Raw genomic sequence first — 22,814 nt, 5'->3', positions numbered from 1 at the left:
TGCAGACGAGGCGTGTTAACTGAGTTCTCAACGTTTACTCACAGCGTGCTCATAACCACATTCTAACTCCCAGCATACAACAACGCTTCTCAGGGCTACCGCGCATGCTCGTAACTATCGTTGCATGCTGGGTAGTGTAGTTGTTATATTTGCTAGCTCATAACAGCACATTGAGAGACACGCTTACGCGCTTAATTCAATACTCGCCGTCATTCCGGGTGGATTGACAAAAGACCTCCAGCCGCTAGATATTGGTGTCAACAGGGCATTCGAAGCTAGACTGCTAACTGCGTGGGAACAATGGATGACAGAAGGCGAACACACCTTCACTAAGACGAGGAGGCAGCGCCAGACGACGCCAACATCTGCCAGTGGATCGTAAATTTGCCCAACTTTTCACTTCGGACACCGAAGACGAAGGATTTACGAATGAAGAATAACTTCAGAAAGTGAGCGCTATGTTTATTTTGTGTGTTGTGACATTAACGTTCGAGCAACATTATGTTGCTATTGCTCTGCACTATTTTGAATTTTACTATGTTTGTGATTGCACATTTGCGTACATTTTGGGAGTGAACAGAGTTGTTAGAACGCTGGTTTTTAATATATTATTAAAGTTTGACTGACCTATCTGACTGTTTTTTTGACATTCCCTTTAGCGCAGCGTAGGCGCGGCTTATAGTCCGGGGCGGCTTATTGGTGGACAAAGTTATGAAATATGCCATTCATTGAAGGTGCGGCTAATAATCCGGTGCGCCTTATAGTGCGGAAAATACGGTACATATATTGCGCTCTACTACGGTATCGAGCACTATTTTTTGGATAACCTTATTAAGACATATGTATATATATATGTATATATATATATATATATATACATATATATATACATATACACACACATATATATATATATATACATATACACACACACACACACATATATATATATATATATTTATATTCATATATATATATATATATATATATATATATATATATATATATATATATTTATTTATATTCATATATATATATTCATATATATATATATATGTGTATATGTGTGTGTATATGTATATATATATATGTGTGTGTATATGTGTATATATATATATATATATACATATATGTATATGTATGTGTGTATATATATATATATATATATATATATATACATATATGTATATGTATGTGTGTATATATATATATATATATATATATATATATATATATATATATATATATATATATATATATATATATATATATACATCAATCCATCCATCCATTTTCTACCGCTTATTACCTTCGGGGTCGCGGGGGGCGCTGGAGCGTATCTCAGCTACAATCAGGCGGAAGGCGGGGTACACCCTGGACAAGTCGCCACCTCATCGTATATATATACACACATATATATATATATATACATATATGTATATGTAATATTATTAAAAATATACATATATATTTTCTTTATTTTATTGATTATTTTAATATTTAGTTATTATTTGTATTAACTTATGCTAAGTTTATTTAACTCTGACTCATTCTCTAGTCCAGTTGCCAGTCGGGTGGCCAGTTACACGCTAAATCAGCATGTGCATGAAAAAAGGTCTCCCAACTGGAAATCAGTTGTGATTGGTTCACTTAAGAGCCGTTCAAAAGACTTGATTCGTTGGCGAATGTCACGTCTCCAGACTTGAGGTTTAACAGCAAGAATAACTCTAAAACTCCAACGTCCCTCCTCAGGAGCATTTTACCGTAATTGATCAATTTGAATCATCTCCAAGTTAATGTTTAGCATGGTAATATACCTAATGTGTTGTACATTGAGATGACATCATCTCCAAAGGGCTTCCACAATGAGTCACACCTAGAAATATATCTTTGGAAGGGTTAAAATAGCAAATGACTTGGCAATTTTCTCCATGACAGCACACTGGAGCCCTGACCTCAATCCCATCAAACACCTTTGGGATGAGCTAACAATAAATATGATGACTGACCCTAAAACTGGACAAAAACTGCTTCTTACCACACTTCTTGCAGAAAGTCCTCCTAGAATAGTAAAACATATTATAAAGTTATGTGATATAAATACATTTGGCAGATGACAGAGAATTGAATGCATGTTGATGACACATGCTAGCTGTGTCCCGCTACTTTGACAGCAACAAGCAGACAATGTAGCATTCTCGCTTGCAAGCCAGTGGCTAACGTCCCTCCACAGTGCAAAGCTACTTTTAAGTCAGCCTTTGTCGCAGCACATAAACTAAGTTTCTTACAATTAACGCTATCACTGGAGGACGACAAATAGCTTACATGTTACATGTTACACTATGTACTGCTGGGGGCAATGCTAACCGCTAAGCTAAAACTTTTGAATGTAAAAAAATATGGGCAGTAACAATACCAAGTATGATAGTGGTGTGAAATGTAGGGCACCTAACAAGTCCATCCAATTCTGATTCCTGGTGTGACGATTTAATACAGAATTGATTCTCGATTTACCACCATTCTCGCAACGTATGCTAACTTTGTTCCAAAGGTTTCAACTGGAATATTCCCACACTGGCATTAGGTTTTGTGATCATTTTGTCCATGTTAGCTGCTACATGCTAACTTTGTTCCAAAGGCATTAGGTTTTGTGTTCATTTTGTCCATGTTAGCTGCTACATGCTAACTTTGTTCCAAAAGTTTCAACTGGAATATTCCCACACTGGTGCGCTGGCATTATGTTTTGTGATAATTTTGTCCATGTTAGCAGCTACATGCTAACTTTGTTCCAAAGGTTTAAACAACAATGTTCCCACACTGGTGCGCTGGCATTAGGTTTTGTGTTCATATTGTCCTTGTTAGCTGCTACATGCTAACTTTGTTCCAAAGACATTAGGTTTTGTGATCATTTTGTCCATTTTAGCTGCTACATGCTAACTTTGTTCCAAAGGCATTAGGTTTTGTGATCATTTTGGCCATGTTAGCTGCTACATGCTAACTTTGTTCCAAAGGCATTAGGTTTTGTGTTCATTTTGTCCATGTTAGCTGCTACATGCTAACTTTTTTCCAAAGGCATTAGGTTTTGTGTTCATTTTGTCCATGTTAGCTGCTACATGCTAACTTTGTTCCAAAGGTTTCAACTGGAATATTCCCACTCTAGTGCGCTGGCATTATGTTTTGTGATAATTTTGTCCATGTTAGCAGCTACATGCTAACTTTGTTCCAAAGGTTTAAACAACAATATTCCCACACTGGTGTGCTGCCATTAGGTTTTGTGATCATTTTGTCCATTTTAGCTGCTACATGCTAACTTTGTTCCAAAGGCATTAGGTTTTGTGATCATTTTGGCCATGTTAGCTGCTACATGCTAACTTTGTTCCAAAGGCATTAGGTTTTGTGTTCATTTTGTCCATGTTAGCTGCTACATGCTAACTTTTTTCCAAAGGCATTAGGTTTTGTGATAATTTTGTCCATGTTAGCTGCTACATGCTAATTTTGTTCCAAAGGTTTCGACTGGAATATTCCCACACTGGTGCGCTGGCATTAGGTTTTGTGATCACTTTGTCCATGTTAGCTGCTACATGCTAACTTTGTTCTAAAGGCATTAGGTTTTGTGATCATTTTGTCCATGTTAGCTGCTACATGCTAACTTTGTTCTAAAGGCATTAGGTTTTGTGTTCATTTTGTCCATGTTAGTTGCTACATGCTAACTTTTTCCCAAAGGCATTAGGTTTTGTGTTCATTTTGTCCATGTTAGCTGCTACATGCTAATTTTGTTCCAAAGGTTTGAACAACAATATTCCCACACTGGTGCGCTGCCATTAGGTTTTGTGTTCATATTGTCCTTGTTAGCTGCTACATGCTAACTTTGTTCTAAAGGCATTAGGTTTTGTGATCACTTTGTCCATGTTAGCTGCTACATGCTAACTTTGTTCCAAAGGCATTAGGTTTTGTGATCATTTTGTCCATGTTAGCTGCCACATGCTAACTTTGTTCCAAAGGCATTAGGTTTTGTGTTCATTTTGTCCATGTTAGCTGCTACATGCTAACTTTGTTCCAAAGGTTTCAACTAGAATATTCCCACACTAGTGCGCTGGCATTATGTTTTGTGATAATTTTGTCCATGTTAGCTGCTACATGCTAACCTTTTTTCCAAAGGTTTAAACTGGAATATTCCCACACTGGTGCAATGGAATTAGGTTTTGTGTTCATTTTGTCCATGGTAGCTGCTACATGCTAACTTTGTTCCAAAGGCATTAGGTTTTGTGTTCATTTTGTCCATGTTAGCTGCTACATGCTATCTTTGTTCCAAAGGTTTCAACTGGAATATTCCCACACTAGTGCGCTGGCATTATGTTTTGTGATAATTGTGTCCATGTTAGCAGCTACATGCTAACTTTGTTCCAAAGGTTTAAACAACAATATTCCCACACTGGTGCGCTGGCATTAGGTTTTGTGTTCATTTTGTCCGTATTCGCTGCTACATGCTAACTTTGTTCCAAAGGTTTCAACTGGAATATTCCCACACTGGTGCGCTGGCATTAGGTTTTGTGATCACTTTGTCCATGTTAGCTGCTACATGCTAACTTTGTTCCAAAGGCATTAGGTTTTGTGATCATTCTGTCCATGTTAGCTGCTACATGCTAACTTTGTTCCAAAGGCATTAGGTTTTGTGTTCATTTTGTCCATGTTAGCTGCTACATGCTAACTTTGTTCCAAAGGTTTCAACTGGAATATTCCCACACTAGTGCGCTGGCATTATGTTTTGTGATCATTTTGTCCATGTTAGCTGCTACATGCTAACCTTTTTTCCAAAGGTTTAAACTGGAATATTCCCACACTGGTGCAATGGAATTAGGTTATGTGTTCATTTTGTCCATGGTAGCTGCTACATGCTAACTTTGTTCCAAAGGCATTAGGTTTTGTGTTCATTTTGTCCATGTTAGCTGCTACATGCTATCTTTGTTCCGAAGGTTTCAACTGGAATATTCCCACACTAGTGCGCTGGCATTATGTTTTGTGATAATTTTGTCCATGTTAGCAGTTACATGCTAACTTTGTTCCAAAGGTTTAAACAACAATATTCCCACACTGGTGCGCTGGCATTAGGTTTTGTGTTCATTTTGTCCGTATTAGCTGCTACATGCTAACTTTGTTCCAAAGGTTTCAAATGGAATATTCCCACACTGGTGCGCTGGCATTAGGTTTTGTGTTCATTTTGTCCGTATTAGCTGCTACATGCTAACTTTGTTCCAAAGGTTTCAACTGGAATATTCCCGCACTAATGCGCTGGCATTATGTTTTGTGATTATTTTGTCCATGTTAGCTGCTACATGCTAACTTTGTTCCAAAGGCATTAGGTTTTGTGATCATTTTGTCCATGTCAGCTGCTACATGCTAACTTTTTTCCAAAGGCGTTAGGTTTTGTGTTCATTTTGTCCATGTTAGCTGCTACACGCTAACTTTGTTCCAAAGGTTTCAACTGGAATATTCCCACACTAGTGCACTGGCATTATGTTTTGTGATAATTTTGTCCATGTTAGCTGCTACATGCTAACTTTGTTTCAAAGGCATTAGGTTTTGTGATCATGTTGTCCATGTTAGCTGCTACATGCTAACTTTGTTCCAAAGACATAAGGTTTTGTGATCATTTTGTCCATGTTAGCTGCTACATGCTAACTTTGTTCCAAAGGCAATAGGTTTTGTGTTCATTTTATCCTTGTTAGCTGCTACATGCTAACTTTGTTCCAAAGGTTTCAACTGGAATATTCCCACACTGGCATTAGGTTTTGTGTTCATTGTGTCCATGTTAGCTGCTACATGCTAACTTTGTTCCAAAAGTATTAGGTTTTGTGTTCATTTTGTCCATGTTAGCTGCTACATGTTAACTTTGTTCCGAAAGTATTAGGTTTTGTGTTCATTTTGTCCATGTTAGCTGCTACATGCTAACTTTTTTCCAAAGGCATTAGGTTTTGTGTTCATTTTGTCCATGTTAGCTGCTACATGCTAACTTTTTTCCAAAGGTTTCAACTGGAATATTCCCACACTGGTGCGCTGGCATTAGGTTTTATGTTCATTTTGTCCATGTTAGCTGCTACATGCTAACTTTGTTCCAAAGGCATTAGGTTTTGTGTTCATTTTGTCCTTGTTAGCTGCTACATACTAACTTTGTTCCAAAGGTTTCAACTGGAATATTCCCACACTGGCATTAGGTTTTGTGTTCATTTTATCCATGTTAGCTGCTACATGCTAACTTTGTTCCAAAAGTATTAGGTTTTGTGTTCATTTTGTCCATGTTAGCTGCTACATGCTAACTTTGTTCCAAAGGCATTAGGTTTTGTGATTATGTTGTCCATGTTAGCTGCTACATGCTAACTTTGTTCCAAAGACATAAGGTTCTGTGATCATTTTGTCCTTGTTAGCTGCTACATGCTAACTTTGTTCCAAAGGTTTCAACTGGAATATTCCCACACTGGCATTAGGTTTTGTGTTCATTTTGTCCATGTTAGCTGCTGCATGCTAACTTTGTTCCAAAGGTTTCAACTGGAATATTCCCACACTAATGCGCTGGCATTATGTTTTGTGATTATTTTGTCCATGTTAGCTGCTACATGCTAACTTTGTTCCAAAGGCATTAGGTTTTGTGATCATTTTGTCCATGTCAGCTGCTACATGCTAACTTTTTTCCAAAGGCGTTAGGTTTTGTGTTCATTTTGTCCATGTTAGCTGCTACACGCTAACTTTGTTCCAAAGGTTTCAACTGGAATATTCCCACACTAGTGCACTGGCATTATGTTTTGTGATAATTTTGTCCATGTTAGCTGCTACATGCTAACTTTGTTTCAAAGGCATTAGGTTTTGTGATCATGTTGTCCATGTTAGCTGCTACATGCTAACTTTGTTCCAAAGACATAAGGTTTTGTGATCATTTTGTCCATGTTAGCTGCTACATGCTAACTTTGTTCCAAAGGCAATAGGTTTTGTGTTCATTTTATCCTTGTTAGCTGCTACATGCTAACTTTGTTCCAAAGGTTTCAACTGGAATATTCCCACACTGGCATTAGGTTTTGTGTTCATTGTGTCCATGTTAGCTGCTACATGCTAACTTTGTTCCAAAAGTATTAGGTTTTGTGTTCATTTTGTCCATGTTAGCTGCTACATGTTAACTTTGTTCCAAAAGTATTAGGTTTTGTGTTCATTTTGTCCATGTTAGCTGCTACATGCTAACTTTTTTCCAAAGGCATTAGGTTTTGTGTTCATTTTGTCCATGTTAGCTGCTACATGCTAACTTTTTTCCAAAGGCATTAGGTTTTGTGTTCATGTTGTCCATGTTAGCTGCTACATGCTAACTTTGTTCCAAAGGTTTCAACTGGAATATTCCCACACTGGTGCGCTGGCATTAGGTTTTATGTTCATTTTGTCCATGTTAGCTGCTACATGCTAACTTTGTTCCAAAGGCATTAGGTTTTGTGTTCATTTTGTCCTTGTTAGCTGCTACATACTAACTTTGTTCCAAAGGTTTCAACTGGAATATTCCCACACTGGCATTAGGTTTTGTGTTCATTTTATCCATGTTAGCTGCTACATGCTAACTTTGTTCCAAAAGTATTAGGTTTTGTGTTCATTTTGTCCATGTTAGCTGCTACATGCTAACTTTGTTCCAAAGGCATTAGGTTTTGTGATCATGTTGTCCATGTTAGCTGCTACATGCTAACTTTGTTCCAAAGACATAAGGTTCTGTGATCATTTTGTCCTTGTTAGCTGCTACATGCTAACTTTGTTCCAAAGTTTTCAACTGGAATATTCCCACACTGGCATTAGGTTTTGTGTTCATTGTGTCCATGTTAGCTGCTACATGCTAACTTTGTTCCAAAAGTATTAGGTTTTGTGTTCATTTTGTCCATGTTAGCTGCTACATGTTAACTTTGTTCCAAAAGTATTAGGTTTTGTGTTCATTTTGTCCATGTTAGCTGCTACATGCTAACTTTTTTCCAAAGGCATTAGGTTTTGTGTTCATTTTGTCCATGTTAGCTGCTACATGCTAACTTTTTTCCAAAGGCATTAGGTTTTGTGTTAATTTTGTCCATGTTAGCTGCTACATGCTAACTTTGTTCCAAAGGTTTCAACTGGAATATTTCCACACTGGTGCGCTGGCATTAGGTTTTATGTTCATTTTGTCCATGTTAGCTGCTACATGCTAACTTTGTTCCAAAGGTTTCAACTGGAATATTCCCACACTGGCATTAGGTTTTGTGTTCATTTTATCCATGTTAGCTGCTACATGCTAACTTTGTTCCAAAAGTATTAGGTTTTGTGTTCATTTTGTCCATGTTAGCTGCTACATGCTAACTTTGTTCCAAAGGCATTAGGTTTTGTGATCATGTTGTCCATGTTAGCTGCTACATGCTAACTTTGTTCCAAAGACATAAGGTTTTGTGATCATTTTGTCCATGTTAGCTGCTACATGCTAACTTTGTTCCAAAGGCAATAGGTTTTGTGTTCATTTTGTCCTTGTTAGCTGCTACATGCTAACTTTGTTCCAAAGATTTCAACTGGAATATTCCCACACTGGCATTAGGTTTTGTGTTCATTTTATCCATGTTAGCTCCTACATACTAACTTTGTTCCAAAAGTATTAGGTTTTGTGTTCATTTTGTCCATGTTAGCTGCTACATGCTAACTTTGTTCCAAAAGCATTAGGTTTTGTGATCATGTTGTCCATGTTAGCTGCTACATGCTAACTTTGTTCCAAAGACATAAGGTTTTGTGATCATTTTGTCCATGTTAGCTGCTATATGCTAACTTTTTTCCAAAGGCGTTAGGTTTTGTGTTCATTTTGTCCATGTTAGCTGCTACATGCTAACTTTGTTCCAAAGGCATTATGTTTTGTGATGATTTTGTCCATGTTAGCTGCTACATACTAACTTTGTTCCAAAGGCATCAGGTTTTGTGATCATTTTGTCCATGTTAGCTGCTACATGCTAACTTTGTTCCAAAGGCAATAGGTTTTGTGTTAATTTTGTCCTTGTTAGCTGCTACATGCTAACTTTGTTCCAAAGGTTTCAACTGGAATATTCCCACACTGGTGCGCTGGCATTAAGTTTTGTGATCACTTGTCCATGTTTGCTGTTACATGCTAACTTTGTTCCAAAGGCATTAGGTTTTGTGATCATTTTGTCCATGTTAGCTGCTACATGCTAACTTTGTTCCAAAGGCATTAGGTTTTGTGATCATGTTGTCCATGTTAGCTGCTACATGCTAACTTTGTTCCAAAGGCATTAGATTTTGTGATCATTTTGTCCATGTTAGCTGCTACATGCTAACTTTGTTCCAAAGGTTTCAACTGGAATATTCCCACACTGGTGCGCTGGCATTAGGTTTTGTGATAATTTGTCCATTTTAGCTGCTACATGCTAACTTTGTTCCAAAAGTATTAGTTTTTGTGTTCATTTTGTCCATGTTAGCTGCTACATGCTAACTTTGTTCCAAAGGCATCAGGTTTTGTGATCATGTTGTCCATGTTAGCTGCTACATGCTAACTTTGTTCCAAAGACATAAGGTTTTGTGATCATTTTGTCCATGTTAGCTGCTACATGCTAACTTTGTTCCAAAGGCAATAGGTTTTGTGTTCATTTTGTCCTTGTTAGCTGCTACATGCTAACTTTGTTCCAAAGATTTCAACTGGAATATTCCCACACTGGCATTAGGTTTTGTGTTCATTTTATCCATGTTAGCTGCTACATGCTAACTTTGTTCCAAAAGTATTAGGTTTTGTGTTCATTTTGTCCATGTTAGCTGCTACATGCTAACTTTGTTCCAAAAGCATTAGGTTTTGTGATCATGTTGTCCATGTTAGCTGCTATATGCTAACTTTTTTCCAAAGGCGTTAGGTTTTGTGTTCATTTTGTCCATGTTAGCTGCTACATGCTAACTTTGTTCCAAAGGCATTATGTTTTGTGATGATTTTGTCCATGTTAGCTGCTACATGCTAACTTTGTTCCAAAGGCATCAGGTTTTGTGATCATTTTGTCCATGTTAGCTGCTACATGCTAACTTTGTTCCAAAGGCAATAGGTTTTGTGTTCATTTTGTCCTTGTTAGCTGCTACATGCTAACTTTGTTCCAAAAGTATTAGGTTTTGTGTTCATTTTGTCCATGTTAGCTGCTACATGCTAACTTTGTTCCAAAAGCATTAGGTTTTGTGATCATTTTGTCCATGTTAGCTGCTATATGCTAACTTTTTTCCAAAGGCGTTAGGTTTTGTGTTCATTTTGTCCATGTTAGCTGCTACATGCTAACTTTGTTCCAAAGGCATTATGTTTTGTGATGATTTTGTCCATGTTAGCTGCTACATGCTAACATTGTTCCAAAGGCATCAGGTTTTGTGATCATTTTGTCCATGTTAGCTGCTACATGCTAACTTTGTTCCAAAGGCAATAGGTTTTGTGTTAATTTTGTCCTTGTTAGCTGCTACATGCTAACTTTGTTCCAAAGGTTTCAACTGGAATATTCCCACACTGGTGCGCTGGCATTAAGTTTTGTGATCACTTGTCCATGTTTGCTGTTACATGCTAACTTTGTTCCAAAGGCATTAGGTTTTGTGATCATTTTGTCCATGTTAGCTGCTACATGCTAACTTTGTTCCAAAGGCATTAGGTTTTGTGATCATGTTGTCCATGTTAGCTGCTACATGCTAACTTTGTTCCAAAGGCATTAGATTTTGTGATCATTTTGTCCATGTTAGCTGCTACATGCTAACTTTGTTCCAAAGGTTTCAACTGGAATATTCCCACACTGGTGCGCTGGCATTAGGTTTTGTGATAATTTGTCCATTTTAGCTGCTACATGCTAACTTTGTTCCAAAAGTATTAGGTTTTGTGTTCATTTTGTCCATGTTAGCTGCTACATGCTAACTTTGTTCCAAAGGCATCAGGTTTTGTGATCATGTTGTCCATGTTAGCTGCTACATGCTAACTTTGTTCCAAAGACATAAGGTTTTGTGATCATTTTGTCCATGTTAGCTGCTACATGCTAACTTTGTTCCAAAGGCAATAGGTTTTGTGTTCATTTTGTCCTTGTTAGCTGCTACATGCTAACTTTGTTCCAAAGATTTCAACTGGAATATTCCCACACTGGCATTAGGTTTTGTGTTCATTTTATCCATGTTAGCTGTTACATGCTAACTTTGTTCCAAAAGTATTAGGTTTTGTGTTCATTTTGTCCATGTTAGCTGCTACATGCTAACTTTGTTCCAAAAGCATAAGGTTTTGTGATCATTTTGTCCATGTTAGCTGCTATATGCTAACTTTTTTCCAAAGGCGTTAGGTTTTGTGTTCATTTTGTCCATGTTAGCTGCTACATGCTAACTTTGTTCCAAAGGCATTATGTTTTGTGATGATTTTGTCCATGTTAGCTGCTACATGCTAACTTTGTTCCAAAGGCATCAGGTTTTGTGATCATTTTGTCCATGTTAGCTGCTACATGCTAACTTTGTTCCAAAGGCAATAGGTTTTGTGTTCATTTTGTCCTTGTTAGCTGCTACATGCTAACTTTGTTCCAAAGGTTTCAACTGGAATATTCCCACACTGGTGCGCTGGCATTAAGTTTTGTGATCACTTGTCCATGTTAGCTGTTACATGCTAACTTTGTTCCAAGGGCATTAGGTTTTGTGATCATTTTGTCCATGTTAGCTGCTACATGCTAACTTTGTTCCAAAGGCATTAGGTTTTGTGATCATGTTGTCCATGTTAGCTGCTACATGCTAACTTTGTTCCAAAGGCATTAGATTTTGTGATCATTTTGTCCATGTTAGCTGCTACATGCTAACTTTGTTCCAAAGGTTTCAACTGGAATATTCCCACACTGGTGCGCTGGCATTAGGTTTTGTGATAATTTGTCCATGTTAGCTGCTACATGCTAACTTTGTTCCAAAGGTTTAAACATTTTTTGATTGAAGAAAATTGTTTAGACTTGCAAATTGTGTTTTTTCTTGAAGAAATTGTTTCTTTTACTTGCAAAACTTTTTATTTTTACTTTCAACATTTTTTATTTTTACTTGCAAAAAAATTCTGATTCCTGGTATGACGATTTAATACAGAATTGATTCTCGATTTACCACCATTCTCGCAACGTATGCTAACTTTGTTCCAAAGGTTTCAACTGGAATATTCCCACACTGACATTAGGTTTTGTGATCATTTTGTCCATGTTAGCTGCTACATGCTAACTTTTTTCCAAAGGCATTAGGTTTTGTGTTCATTTTGTCCATGTTAGCTGCTACATGCTAACTTTTTTCCAAAGGCATTAGGTTTTGTGTTCATTTTGTTCATGTTAGCTGCTACATGCTGACTTTGTTCCAAAGGTTTCAACTGGAATATTCCCACACTGGTGCGCTGGCATTAGGTTTTGTGATCACTTTGTCCATGTTAGCTGCTACATGCTAACTTTGTTCCAAAGGCATTAAGTTTTGTGATCATTTTGTCCATGTTAGCTGCTACATGCTAACTTTGTTCCAAAGGCATTAGGTTTTGTGATCATTGTGTCCATGTTAGCTGCTACATGCTAACTTTGTTCCAAAGGCTTTAGGTTTTGTGATCATTTTGTCCATGTTAGCTGCTACATGCTAACTTTGTTCCAAAGGCATTAGGTTTTGTGATCATTTTGTCCATGTTAGCTGCTACATGCTAACTTTGTTCCAAAGGCATTAGGTTTTGTGTTCATTTTGTCCATGTTAGCTGCTACATGCTAACTTTGTTCCAAAGACATTAGGTTTTGTGTTCATTTTGTCCTTGTTAGCTGCTACATGCTAACTTTGTTCCAAAGACATTAGGTTTTGTGTTCATTTTGTCCTTGTTAGCTGCTACATGCTAACTTTGTTCCAAAGGCATTAGGTTTTGTGTTCATTTTGTCCATGTTAGCTGCTACATGCTAACTTTGTTCCAAAGACATTAGGTTTTGTGTTCATTTTGTCCTTGTTAGCTGCTACATGCTAACTTTGTTCCAAAGGCATTAGGTTTTGTGATCACTTTGTCCATGTTAGTTGCTACATGCTAACTTTTTTCCAAAGGTTTCAACTGGAATATTCCCACACTGGTGCGCTGGCATTAGGTTTTGTGATAATTTTGTCCATGTTAGCTGCTACATGCTAACTTTGTTCCAAAGGTTTAAAAATTTTTTGATTGAAGAAAATTGTTTAGACTTGCAAATTGTGTTTTTTCTTGAAGAAATAGTTTCTTTTACTTGCAAAACTTTTTATTTTTACTACCAATATTTTTTATTTTTACTTGCAAAAAAATGTTTTTTGTCCTGGAATTATTTTTATACTTGCGGAAACATGTTTTGTTTTTTTAACTTTAATTTTTAAAACTTTTTAAAACTGAAAATCTTTTTTTTACTTGCAAAAAATAGTTTTTCTTTACTTGGGAAAAAAATAGTTGTTTTTTTAACCTGCAAATCGTTTTTTTTACTTTTAGAAAATAGTTTTTATACTCACCAAAAAAAATTTGGATTTAAGAAAATTCTTTAGACTTTTGAATCGCTTTTTTACTTGCAGAAAATTGTTTTTAGACTTGCGAATTGTGTTTTTTCATGAATAAATTGTTTGTTTTACTAGCAAAAAATTGTGTTTTTAAATGTTTTTAGTCTTGAAAATTGTTTATATACTTGCCGAAATCATGTTTTTTTTAAAACTTGCGAATTGTTTTTTTACTTGCATTTTTTTTTTTTTACCTACGAATCATTTTTTTTTACTTGGAAAAAATAGTTTTTCTCTACTTGGAAAAAATAGGGGTTTTTTTTAACCTGCAAATCGTTTTTTTTTTTTACTTTCAGAAAATTGTTTTTATACATACAAAAATATTTTTTGATTGAAGAAAATTGTTCCGACTTGCAAATTGTGTTTTTTTTCTTGAAGAAATAGTTTCTTTTACTTGCAAACATTTTTATTTTTACTTGCAATAATTTTTATTTTCACTTCCAAAAAAATGTTTTTTGTCTTAGAATTGTTTTTTTACTTGCAAAATGTTTTTCTTTACTTTGTAAAAAATATATATACTTTTTAACCTGCAAATCGTTTTTTTTTACTTTCAGAAAATTATTTTTATACTTACAAAAAAATATTTTGATTGAAGAAAATTCTTTAGCCTTTTGAATTGCTTTTTCACTTGCAGAAAATTGTTTTTAGACTTGCAAATTGTGTTTTTTCATGAATAAATTGTTTGTTTTACTAGCAAAAAATTGTGTTTTTAAATGTTTTTCGTCTTGAAAATTGTTTATATACTTGCCGAAATCATGTTTTTTTTTTAAACTTGCGAATTGTTTTTTTACTTGCATTTTTTTTTTTTTTTTTTACCTACGAATCGTTTTTTTTACTTGGAAAAAATAGTTTTTCTCTACTTGGAAAAAATAGGGTTTTTTTTTCAACCTGCAAATCGTTTTTTTTTTTACTTTCAGAAAATTGTTTTTATACTTACAAAAATATTTTTTGATTGAAGAAAATTGTTCAGACTTGCGAATTGTGTTTTTTTCTTGAAGAAATAGTTTCTTTTACTTGCAAAAATTTTTATTTTCACTTCCAAAAAAATGTTTTTTGTCCTAGAATTGTTTTTATTTGCAACATTTTTTTTCTTTACTTTGTAAAATATATATATATTTTTTTTAACCTGCAAATCGTTTTTTTACTTTCAGAAAATTGTTTTTATACTTACAAAAAAATGTTTTGATTGAAGAAAATTCTTTAGACTTTTGAATCGCTTTTTTACTTGCAGAAAATTGTTTTTAGACTTGCGAATTGTGTTTTTTCATGAATAAGTTGTTTGTTTTACTAGCAAAAAATTGTGTTTTTAAATGTTTTTCGTCTTGAAAATTGTTTATATACTTGCCAAAAACATGTTTTTTTTTTAAACTTGCGAATTGTTTTTTTACTTGCAATTTTTTTTTTTTTACTTACGAATAGTTTTTTTTACTTGGAAAAAATAGTTTTTTTTCTACTTCGAAAAAATAGTTTTTTTTTAACCTGCAAATAGTTTTTTTTACTTTCAGAAAATTGTTTTTATACTTACAAAAATATTTTTTGATTGAAGAAAATTGTTCAGACTTGCGAATTGTGTTTTTTTCTTGAAGAAATAATTTCTTTTACTTGCAAAAATTTTTATTTTTACTTGTAATAATTTTTATTTTCACTTGCAAAAAAATGTTTTTTTTGTCTTAGAATTGTTTTTTTATTTGCAACATTTTTTTTCTTTACTTTGTAAAAATATATATTTTTTTAACCTGTAAATCATTTTTTAACTTTCAGAAAATAGTTTTTATACTTCCAAAAAATGTTTTTGATTGAAGACAATTCTTTAGACTTTTGAATTGCTTTTTTACTTGCAGAAAATTGTTTTTAGACTTGCAAATTGTGTTTTTTCATGAATAAATTGTTTGTTTTACTAGCAAAAAATTGTGTTTTTAAATGTTTTTCGTTTTGAAAATTGTTTAAGTTTTTTACTCACAAAAAATAGGTTTGTTTTTTTACCTTGTGTTTTTACACAGAACATTGTTTTCATACTTCCAATTTAATCATTTTTTTGATTGAAGAAAATTGTTTAGACTGTCGAATCGCTTTTTTACTTGCAGAAAGTAGTTTTATTACTTGCAAATAATTTCTTTACATAAAGAAAATCGTTTTTTTTGCTCGCAATTGGTGACTAAAAACATTTGTGTGTTTGTGGAGTGAGGATACTAAATGTGACATAAAGAAATAGTAGGAGAGGATAAAAAAGATGGCTGCAGAAAGTAGGTGACTGACTGTATCTGTGCTAGCGTCCTACTTCCCCACTCATATTTTTATCCCTCTGTCCTCTGCAGACATGTCGGACATAGTTCCTCCAGAAGTCAGACCCAAACCGGCTGTCCCCGCCAAGCCCCCCAACGTGGGCGCCCCTTCCCCCTCCAACCCCTTCCCACCCCAGGGCCCGGGCATCGGAGGAGGGGGCGCCCCTCCCAGCGCCATCCCCGTTCCCATCGGGAGTCACGGCCCGGGTCCCGTGGGAGGAGGACACAGCACCTCCCACAGCACCAGCGGGGGGTCCACCCTGCTGGGGTACATCGGTATCGACACCATCATCGAGCAGATGAGGAAGAAGACCATGAAGACCGGCTTTGACTTCAACATCATGGTCGTCGGTCAGTGGCTCCGATGGAATGAGAAGAAATAGAAGACTTTGCTTTATTCAAACATTGTTTGTTTGCTGGGTTGTTCTGTCAGGTCACAGCGGCCTGGGCAAGTCCACGCTGGTCAACACCTTGTTCAAGTCCCAGGTGAGCAGGAGGACCGCGGGCTGGGGCCGAGACGAGAAGATCCCCAAGACCGTGGAGATCAGATCAGTGTCTCACGGTGAGTACTTGAAGACTCCATGCTTCATCGCACGCTTCAGGAATGAAATAATAACAACTACTGGCTTGTAGTTACAAACATGTACAGTAGATGGCATTGTCACTCTGTATCAGCTTGCCTGAAGGGAACTAGGATTATTTTAATTCCAGTATTTTCCAGACTGTCGGTGCACCGCTATATAAGCCACACCCACTACATTTTAGATACATTTTTTTCCCATTTATTAGTAGCAGATATATATACGTTGTGAAATGAGTTATTTACTTAGAACTATTTTGTAAATGTTTGTTTTCTACACCTTAATTGTTTCCAAACGGTGTCAGTAACAGGGCAGTAAAACGGCTGATCAAACAAAACAGAAGTCATGGTCATGGACCCACAAGCTGCGCAAGCTAGCTCTCCAATCAGCTAAACAGACTCAATAACTCCACGGTGACGTTTTGGTAAAATTATGAAACTGAAACAATAATAATTTAAAAAAGTACATCCTGCATACATACATGCTGTACTACATCTTACATACATACATACTGTACTACATCGTACGTACATACATACTGTACTACATCCTACATATTGTACTACATCCTACATACATACATACTGTACTACATTGTACGTACATACATACATACATACATACAGTACTACATCCTACATACTGTACTACATCCTACATACATACTGTACTACATCCTACATACTGTACTACATCCTACATACATACATACTGTACTACATCTTACATACATACTGTACTACATCCTACATACATACATACTGTACTACATCCTACATACATACCAGTGACGTGCGGTGAGGTTGATGGCTGGTGAGGCACTGACTTCATCACAGTCAGATTTACAAACATATGAACCCTAAAGAGTATCTTATTCACCATTTGATTGGCAGCAGTTAACGGGTTATGTTTAAAAGCTCATACCAGCATTCTTCCCTGCTTGGCACTCAGCATCAAGGGTTGGAATTGGGGGTTTAATCACCAAAAATTATTCCCGGGCGCGGCGCCGCTGCTGCCCACTGCTCCCCTCACCTCCCAGGGGGTGAGCAAGGGGATGGGTCAAATGCAGAGGACAAATTTCACCACACCTAGTGTGTGTGTGACAATCATTGCTACTTTAACTTAACTTTAACTTTACACATACAAACTGTAGCACACAAAAAAGCACATTTAATAAAAAAACGTTATTATGGTCTTACTTTTACTTATAAATGAAGTCCATGCGCAGCATGGACAGCAGTCTCGTTACCTTGCGTAATGACAATAAAGCTGATTCTGATTCTGAGCTCCTTTTGAACAAAAGCATCGATAACTTGTTTATAGAAGTCTTCCTTATCTTTCTTCAGTTTTAAAAGTCTCTCTGTCGCGATGGAGATCTTCCTTTAATTATTACCTCCTGCTTCCATTGAAAGTCCAGTTTAGAAAACTGTTTTATTTTAGATATGTAATCCTCCATGTTAAAAGTCCAGGCGAGAGGAAAAAATAAACGATTGCTGCTAACTGTTGCTGCTTGTTGGCACTTCTTCTGCAGCCGAGTAGTCGCAAGAATGATCTCTGGGATCACTAGCGCCCTCTACCATCAGGAGGCGGGATTACTGCGAGCCTCACCCAGTGTGTCTTTGCAGCAGTTTTATGATTGCTCAGCACAAGAAATACGTTACACACATACAGTTGTTGACAAAATACACTGTACATTATATACTTCAGCTAACTAAACTATGGAAATGTATAATATAATTCATATAGCAATACGGTGTCACTGCACAGCAGGCCAGCAGTTAGCCCAGTCATTGCACAATCCATGGTGAGGCACTGAGTGACGTGCCTCAACTGGCTGCTGTTCACCGCACCGTCTCTTCTCAGTATTTGAACGACAAATGTAAAAATTCAGCGATTTTGAATAAAAAATAATCTAAAGCTGGTGAAGTTAAATGGAAAATAACTTTATAGTATAATCACTGGATACATATAACAATTTAATTTTTTTTTTTTCTTTTTAAATTTTTTTTCTTTCCATGATGGCACGTGAGGCACCGCCTCACCTGCCTCCCCTGACTGCACGTCACTGCTACATACATACACACATATATACACTCATACATACATGCATACACACATACATACATACTGTACTACATCCTGCATACATACATTCTGTACATACACACATACACCATACTCTACATACATACATACGCACACATGCATACATACATACACACATACATACATACATACATACATACATACATACATACATACATACACATGCAAATATACATACATACATACATACACACACATACATACATACATACACACATACATACATACATACACATGCAAATATACATACGTACATACATACAAACACACATACATACATACATACGTACATACATATAAACACACATGCATACATACAGACAAACACACACACATACATACATTTGTATTTTTTTAAATGTCATTTTACTTTGTTTATTACTTTAATTGAGTTAATTGATATATTTCTTCTCTGTATGCACAGTGATCGAGGAGGGCGGCGTGAAGATGAAGCTGACAGTTGTTGACACGCCAGGCTTTGGCGACCAGATCAACAACGACAACTGGTGGGTGAACCTCACACAATCATCACCTCTCAGGGTCTTAGCTCGCTACTTTTGTACTCCTCTACGTTCATGCTGACGGATTGTCTTTCAAATCTGCCCGACTCAGCATTTTTCCTCCGTGTCCACAGCTGGGAGCCTATTTGCAAGTACATCAACGAGCAGTATGACAAGTTCCTGAAAGAGGAGGTCAACATCACCAGGAAGAAACGCATCCCCGACACCCGAGTGCACTGCTGCCTCTACTTCATCCCTCCCACTGGACACTCGTAAGTCCCACTCGAACACCCCCTTGGACACTCGCAAGTCCCACTAGAACACCCCCACTGGACACTCGTAAGTCCCACTAGAACACCCCCACTGGACGCTCGTAAGTCCCACTAGAACACCCCCACTGGACACTCGTAAGTTCCACTAGAACACCCCCACTGGACACTCGTAAGTCCCACTAGAACACTCCCACTGGACGCTCGTAAGTCCCACTAGAACACCCCCACTGGACACTCGTAAGTCCCAATAGAACACTGGGTCACATCCAGATCTGCTATTTTAAAAAAACATATCCCTATTAGAACCATATATTTCGGACCATAGGGGGCACCGGATTAAAAGGCGCACTGCCGAAGAGCTTCTTGTGGGCGCTCTTATTTACGTGACTCCACTTCGACAGCGTCTTCTCCCCATCATCTTTGTTGTAGCGGTGTAGCGTGCAAGGACGGGAGTGGAAGAAGTGTCAAAAGATGGCGCTAACTGTTTTAATGACATTCACACTTTACTTCAATCAATAACAGAGCAGCATCTCCTCATCCGTGGCTCACTAGTGCAACAACAACGCCCGAAATGTGTCCCGTGAAAAACCGTCCCACCGAAACTCTCTAATAACTAAAGTTCCTCGGGTGAATAATGTAAAGTCACTACACCGGTATGTTTTATCGCTTCCATGGTGAGTTTACTGACAGATATAAGTAAGAACTTGACACTACTTTATATTAGAAATGGCAACAGCGGAGGATGAATGTCACATAACAAGAAGATAGAGAAAAATAATAAGTTTATCGACTACAGTGTCGGCACAGACTACAAAGGCGGACATGCGCAAATTTTCATACTATTTCATAATATTTATACTTGCGGAAACAATTTTTTTTTTTTTTTTTTTTTTTTTACTTACGAATCGTTTTTTTACTTGCAAATTAATTATTTTTACCTAAGAATGTTTTCTTGTTTTGAAAAAAATGTATTACTTGCAAAAAAAAAGTTTTTACTTGTAAAAAATAGTTTTTTTTTAACCTGTAAATCGTTTTTTTTTACCTTAAAAAAATTGTTTTTATACTTACAAAAAGAAATTTGGATTGAAGAAAATTTTTACTTGCAGAAAATAGTTTTTAGACTTGCTAATTGTGTTTTTTTTTTAATAAATAGTTTATTTTACTAGCAAATTTTATTTTTACTTGAAAAAAAAAATGTTTGTCTTCAGAATTGTTTTTATACTTACAAAAACATTTTTTGATTGAAGAAAATGGTTTAGACTTTTGAACCGCTTTTTTACTTGCAAATTTTGTAATTTTATTTACCTAAGAATTGTTTTTTACTTGGAAAAAAAGTTGTTTCTTTCAAAAATATATATTTTTTTTTACCTGTAAAAAATTGGGTTTTTTAACCTGCTAATCGTTTTTTTACTTTCAAAAAATTGTTTTTATGCTTACAAAAAAATGTTTTGATTGAAGAAAATTGTTTAGACTTTTGAATTGCTTTTTTACTTGCAGAAAATAGTTTTTAGACTTGTGAATTGTGTTTTTTCTTAAATAAATAGTTTCTTTTATTGGCAAAGAATTTTATCTTTACTTGCCTACAAAAAAATGTGTCTTGAGAATAGTTTTTAATACTTGCGGAATTTTTTTTTCTTTTTTTTTTTTTTTACTTGCGAATAATTTTTTTACTTGCAAATTAATTATTTTTACCTAAGAATGTTTTCTTACTTAAAAAATTAAAAAATGTATTACTTGCAAAAAGATGTTTTTACTTGTAAAAAATAGAGGTTTTTTTAACCTTTAAATCGTTTTTTTTTTACTTTCAAAAAATTGGTTTTATACTTACAAAAAGAAATTTGGATTGAAGAAAATTTTTACTTGCAGAAAATAGTTTTTAGACTTGCTAATTGTGTTTTTTCTTGAAGAAATAGTTTCTTTTACAAGCAAATAATTTAATTTTTACTTGCAAAGAAAAATGTTGGTCTTGAGAATTGTTTTTTTACTTGCGGAAACATGTTTTTTTTTTACTTGCAAAGATATATTATTTTTTTAACCAGCAAATAGTTTTTTTACTTTGGAAAAATTGTTTTTATACTTGCGGAAACAATTTATTTATTTATTTTTTTTTTTTACTTGCGAATCGTTTTTTTACTTGCAAATTAATTATTTTTACCTCAGAATGTTTTCTTACTTTGAAAAAAATGTATTACTTGCAAAAAAAAAGTTTTTACTTGTAAAAAATAGTTTGTTTTTTCAACCTGTAAATTTATTAAATTATTGGCAAAGAATTGTATCTTTACTTGCCTACAAAAAAAATGTGTCTTGAGAATAGTTTTTAATACTTGCGGAATTTTTTTTTTTTTTTTTTTTTTTACTTGCGAATCATTTTTTTACTTGCAAATTAATTATTTTTACCTAAGAATGTTTTCTTACTTAAAAAATTAAAAAATGTATTACTTGCAAAAAAAATGTTTTTACTTGTAAAAAATAGAGTTTTTTTTAACCTTTAAATCGTTTTTTTTTTTACTTTCAAAAAATTGTTTTTATACTTACAAAAATAAATTTGGATTGAAGAAAATTTTTACTTGCAGAAAATAGTTTTTAGACTTGCTGATTGTGTTTTTTCTTGAAGAAATAGTTTCTTTTACGAGCAAATAATTTTATTTTTACTTGCAAAAAAAAATTTTGGTATTGAGAATTGTTTTTTTACTTGCGGAAACATGTTTTTTTTTACTTGCAAAGATATATTATTTTTTTAACCAGCAAATAGTTTTTTTTACTTTGGAAAAATTGTTTTTATACTCATAAAAAAAAATTTGATTGAAGAAAATTGTTTAGACTTTTCTTACTTGCAGAAAATAGTTTTTAGATTTGCGAATTGTGTTTTTTCATGAATAAATAGTTTCTTTTACTAGCAAAAAAATATATTTTTCAATGTTTTTTTTCTCTCTGTAGATCCATGGAGAGTTTCACTCTCTTAAGTCACTTCCTGACTGTTTTTTGTGTTCTTTCCCTCCCGGACGCGGCAGACTGCGGCAGCTTGACGTGGAGTTCATGAAGCGCCTGAGTCACTCGGTCAACATCATCCCCGTCATCGCCAAGGCCGACACCATGACGCCCGAGGAGAGGCACGACTTCAAACAGCACGTGAGTTTTTCCTCGTCCAAAAGCCTCTAAAGGTTCTTAAAAATGGACTCAAGTCGGGGTGATGACGTCGTCCATTACTCACAAGCATTAAACACAACGCAGGAAAAATGTAAATACTGTCCGAGTGTACTGTTCATGGGATTTCTTAGTTTTAATATGTGTGCAAAAAAATTCAGGAAAAAAAAACTTTTCGCATTGTCATTGTGAGGTATTTTGTGTAGAATTTTGAGGACAAAAATGATCGTTTGCATTTTGGAATAAGGTTGTAACATAACATACTGTGGAAAAAGTGAAGCGCTGTGAATACTTTCCAGGTGCACTGTAGATGTGGTTTCTTAGTTTTTTATTTTTAATACATTTTCCAAAAATTATTTAAATTAAACTTTTGCATTATCGTTATGGGGAATTGTG

The 22,814-nt window shown here is 35.3% G+C and overlaps 1 protein-coding gene across 1 annotated transcript in view; it reads left to right on the top strand.

The window, feature by feature from the left end:
- septin3 (septin 3) overlaps positions 1 to 22,814 on the top strand; it is a 43,976-nt gene that overhangs the window by 7,731 nt on the left and 13,431 nt on the right. Inside the window, exons 2-6 of the mRNA XM_061976972.2 lie at positions 15,849 to 16,166; positions 16,249 to 16,377; positions 18,927 to 19,008; positions 19,137 to 19,274; positions 22,286 to 22,403. Coding sequence (XP_061832956.2) covers positions 15,851 to 16,166; positions 16,249 to 16,377; positions 18,927 to 19,008; positions 19,137 to 19,274; positions 22,286 to 22,403 — 783 coding nt within the window. The 5' untranslated portion in view covers positions 15,849 to 15,850. The remainder of the gene's footprint in view (positions 1 to 15,848; positions 16,167 to 16,248; positions 16,378 to 18,926; positions 19,009 to 19,136; positions 19,275 to 22,285; positions 22,404 to 22,814) is intronic.

Source organism: Nerophis lumbriciformis, linkage group LG16, assembly GCF_033978685.3.
Source record: "Nerophis lumbriciformis linkage group LG16, RoL_Nlum_v2.1, whole genome shotgun sequence".
In the NCBI taxonomy this organism is placed as follows: domain Eukaryota; kingdom Metazoa; phylum Chordata; class Actinopteri; order Syngnathiformes; family Syngnathidae; genus Nerophis; species Nerophis lumbriciformis.
This window is presented reverse-complemented; position numbering and strand designations above follow the sequence as displayed.